Genomic DNA, 4,048 nt, shown 5'->3' with positions numbered 1-4,048 from the left:
GTTTTCATGAAAATGTTGTTTATGTGCACCTACTGTACGGTGCACCGTCATAGCTGGATCAACATTTAGGGTCATTTGGGTTGCAAATCCGCTGACCTGAAGACCCCCAACCTATTTCCGGACAGGTCTTCGAGCTCGTAGCAGTGCGTTCCACATTTGGCCACTACTTTCGCTGGTGAGTACGTTTCGGCTAACTTGGCGTTAAACTTATTTGCCTTATTGGACTGAAAGAAGTTTTTCTTTAACACTATATCTCCGATACTGTATTCAGGAAGTTTCGCTTTTGATCGCAGGTTATAGTACTTGCTGTACTTTTCATAAGCTTTCTTTAAGTTTAACCGAACTTGTTCGTGGATATCCTGCATTTCCTGGCTTAATGCGTTGGGGTCCTGCTCGAAGTCGTCTGAAGACTGTCGGATTCGAGCGTATTCGTGGCCGGAACCCACGTAATTCCTTCCATAATTCACAAAATATGGGGTAAAATCGGTCGACTCATGTACCGCAGTCCGGATTGCCATTGCCACTTTTTGAAGATTATCATCCCATGCTTTTTGGTTACCTCCTTTCAAATGGGACCTTATGGCGGATACAATAACACGATTTACCCGCTCGGTGGGGTTGTTGGCGGGGTGGTAACTTGCATTTTTCCAATGACTCACGTTGTATTTCTTCATAAGTGCATCGAACAATGCCGATTTGAACTGAGGTCCATTATCGGAGATCAAGATCTCAGGCACCCCGAAAAGCAAAAATACCATCGATTCTAAGAACCTTACCAGGGCTTCTGTTTTGGCCTCGCGCATTGGTTGAATGAGGACGAATTTCGAGAAGTGGTCCGTCACTACTAGAAGCGTTGTATTTCCCGATTTGGACCGAGGGAATGGTCCCATATAGTCGACAGATATTATTTGCCAAGGCATGACAGCCAATTTCGGTCGACCTATGGGCGGAACTCTTGGACTGTTTGGATGTTTGGACCTTTTGCATGTTTCACATCCACGACAGTAGCGTTTGACTTCCACATTCATTCCAGGCCAATAGTATCTTTCTTGTATCCGGCGCAGGGTTTTTTAAAACCCGAAGTGGGCAATCCCATGTTCGGCTTCTAGTACTTGTATCCGTTCTGCTTTTGTGGGAATTAACTTCCACTCAAATCTTCGATCTTCTGATCGACCTGACGGAATATATTTATAGACTTTCCCGTGAGTAACGTTGAAGTCCTTATACTGGTCAGGTTTCGTAGTGATGTTCTTTTTTAATCGCTCCAAATCTAGATCCACCGTGAGAACATCAGCCTCTACCGATCTTGACAAGGCATCTGCGATGACATTTAGTTTTCCTTTACGGTATTCTAAGATCATATCGTGTTGTTGGAGCTTTAAAGCCCATCGGGCCAATCTTGCCGAGTTGCCTTCAATGCTGATCTTATTTAGCCATTTAAGGGACTGTGCATCCGTTATTACTCGGAACTGAGTTCCCTCGACGAAGTGTCGGAATCTTTCGATGGCGTCCATTTGTCCCGTTTCTAAATGACAACAACATTGTCCATTGTCCCGTTTCTAAATGATCTACGCTTAATGTCATCGTTATTTATCAGCCATCACCATGAATTTTATATCAAATACCTTCCACGATCGCCTATTCTATATGCCACTAAATTTCAGTTGATCATACAATCCAAACAAACGATGAAGCTTCTCCGGCTTCTAGCTCTGTGCGTCCACCTAAACATTGTACCATGCACCCCGGCAAATGTCCCGGTATCACCATGTCCGAACATTTTCCAATACGCCAAAGACATTAAGACTCACGTCGTCTTCGGAACTATTGTTGTTAAGGGATATCGTGCCGCTTTTAACAACACCTTGGAGGTGATCCTCTCAATGCCATCGGTCGTGGTATGTATAGCTGTATTTATTTGTTGTGGCCGTTCTATCGATCAAACTAACCTCATCATTTTGGTTCAAACCTAGCACTCAACGGGTTCATTGGAGTTACTGAATATCCACGAGCTACCACGGAACGCAGCCAAACTGCGAGTCTCCTTGTCCCATCCATTGCCCAGTTTGGTTTCTATCAAGCTGAATGAGAAGATTCTATGCACTGGACCAGCTGCGCAAGGACAGCGGATAACTACCATCAAGTTGCATCATTACACAAACCTTCACGCGTTGCCCGCGGGTGAACATAATGTTGGTGATGATTTTGGTAGTATCGATGAAAATCAGAATCCCGGAATGCACCCATTGAGCCATGCCAAATTTGGTGGCGGAGAACATACATCGCTCTCGTACAAACAAATTTGTGGACAACCTGTTAATCGAGCCGTACCGTTGATGTTCAAAGGAACAAAAACCCGTCGAGGTGAATGGCCTTGGCTGAGTGCATTATACTACAAGAACAACGGCCTAGGCTCACTGCAGTTTCGCTGCGGAGCGACTCTTATCTCCGACAAAATTTTACTAACCGCTGCCCATTGTCTTCTGGTGGAGAATTTGAACACTCGCCTGCATGCCGATGATATATTGGTTTCACTTGGACGTTACAACATCATGGATTGGACTGAGATCGATTCGAGAACGATCAACCCTCGTGCTCTTGTGATACACTCGGGCTTCCGTGGGGATGCTTTCGACTACGACATTGGAGCCGTTATTCTTCCTAACGAAATCACCTATACCAACTCGATTAGACCCATCTGTGTTTGGTCAGAATCCGACGAGGAATCGCTCATCGTCGGTAAGCTGGGTACCGTCGTTGGTTGGGGCTTCTCCGAGTCTGGAATAATCTCTGACATCCCTAAGAGTGCCCAAGTCCCAATAGTGTCAGAAGTGGACTGCGTCCGGTCCGACATCGGATTCCAGCTGACAACATCTAAGCGTACATTTTGCGCAGGAGGTCAAGGCGCAGGACCGTGCCAGGGTGATTCGGGTAGCGGACTGTTCGTGTTGCGTGGGGGCCGTTGGGTTCTGAGGGGCATCGTCTCCTATGCACTTATCGACCCGGACACGGGCAAATGTGATGCGCGTAAATATACCGTCTACACGGATGTAGCCAAGTATCACGAATGGATGGAGGATCACAATCTTCAGGTTTCATGAGGTTGCCACTGGCGCCACCCCCGTCGAGCAGCCAATGATGGGAGCACAAGAAAAATATCAATAAAATCGAGAGTCTGATAGTAAAACCATGCGCGCGGTATCGAATTACGAACAACGCGAGGATCGCTAAGTTAAGAATAATGATCCCATTAGAAGGCCAGCAGAGTCGCCCGCCAGCTAGTTTAGAATCACGCAATCATATGTTGTGTTTAAATTTATAAAAGGACAGCAGAACAGAATGCATAGCATAGATAATGTACGATTTTAAAATATGACTGAATAAGAAATAAATTTCATGACCATTTTACCGCTAACATTGCCAATAAATTGAACATTCATTTCTGCTGCTTGAAAAATATGCATTCACCTTCAGAGCAACGAGGCCTTCTTAGCCAATACAATGGGAATACTATTGGTAAAACAGTCGGTTCATTCGGATATATTACTTGGTTTTACGAATATCCATAATGATGGAGCGGATCTGGTGTGATGGTTAGAACACTTGACTATCACGCCGAGGACCTGGGATCGGATCCCACTCCCGACAAACTCGCAAAATGTGAGTTCTTCCTTCGGAAGGGAAGTAAAGCGTGGGTCCCGAGATGAACTAGCCTAGGGCTAAAAATCTCGTTAATACAGATAAAAAAAAAAAAAAAAAAAAAAAAAAAAATATCCATAATTATAACAGACAAACAGACGTAACACTGGCAAAATTTGCATCAACCACACATTTAACGATCGTTTTGTATTAACGTAGTTGAATATCTTACAAGGAGTGTTGTAATTGTAATGTTGCATTGTAATTGTTGTGATTTTGCGTACCACACTAGCGGTTTCGAAATCGTATTTCGTGCAAATATGTTCCGCAGGTAGTGTGGTGGTCATAGGCGAAACTACGAAATTTTACCAGGGGGTGCACCTATGAGGTACAGATACAGGTGGCGCAG

At 44.7% G+C, this 4,048-nt stretch overlaps 1 protein-coding gene across 1 annotated transcript; it reads left to right on the top strand.

Annotated features, from left to right (window-relative positions):
- The first annotated feature begins 1,576 nt into the window (after positions 1-1,576).
- On the top strand, positions 1,577-3,272 carry LOC109425033 (serine protease gd). Its single transcript, XM_019700231.3, has 2 exons — positions 1,577-1,898; positions 1,974-3,272. Exons 1-2 carry the CDS (start codon positions 1,578-1,580, stop codon positions 3,099-3,101), a joined length of 1,449 nt encoding a protein of 482 aa, XP_019555776.3. The 5' UTR covers position 1,577; the 3' UTR covers positions 3,102-3,272.
- The last annotated feature ends 776 nt before the right edge of the window (positions 3,273-4,048 follow it).

This window comes from Aedes albopictus, chromosome 3 (genome assembly GCF_035046485.1).
Source record: "Aedes albopictus strain Foshan chromosome 3, AalbF5, whole genome shotgun sequence".
In the NCBI taxonomy this organism is placed as follows: Eukaryota; Metazoa; Arthropoda; class Insecta; order Diptera; family Culicidae; genus Aedes; species Aedes albopictus.
This window is presented reverse-complemented; position numbering and strand designations above follow the sequence as displayed.

Bases quoted from the DNA above. Each gene is read 5' to 3' on its own strand.
- LOC109425033 (XM_019700231.3), top strand. From the start codon at position 1,578: ATGTCATCGTTATTTATCAGCCATCACCATGAATTTTATATCAAATAC. The intron at 1,899-1,973 runs GTATGTATAGCT...GTTCAAACCTAG, and splicing joins TCTCAATGCCATCGGTCGTG to CACTCAACGGGTTCATTGGA.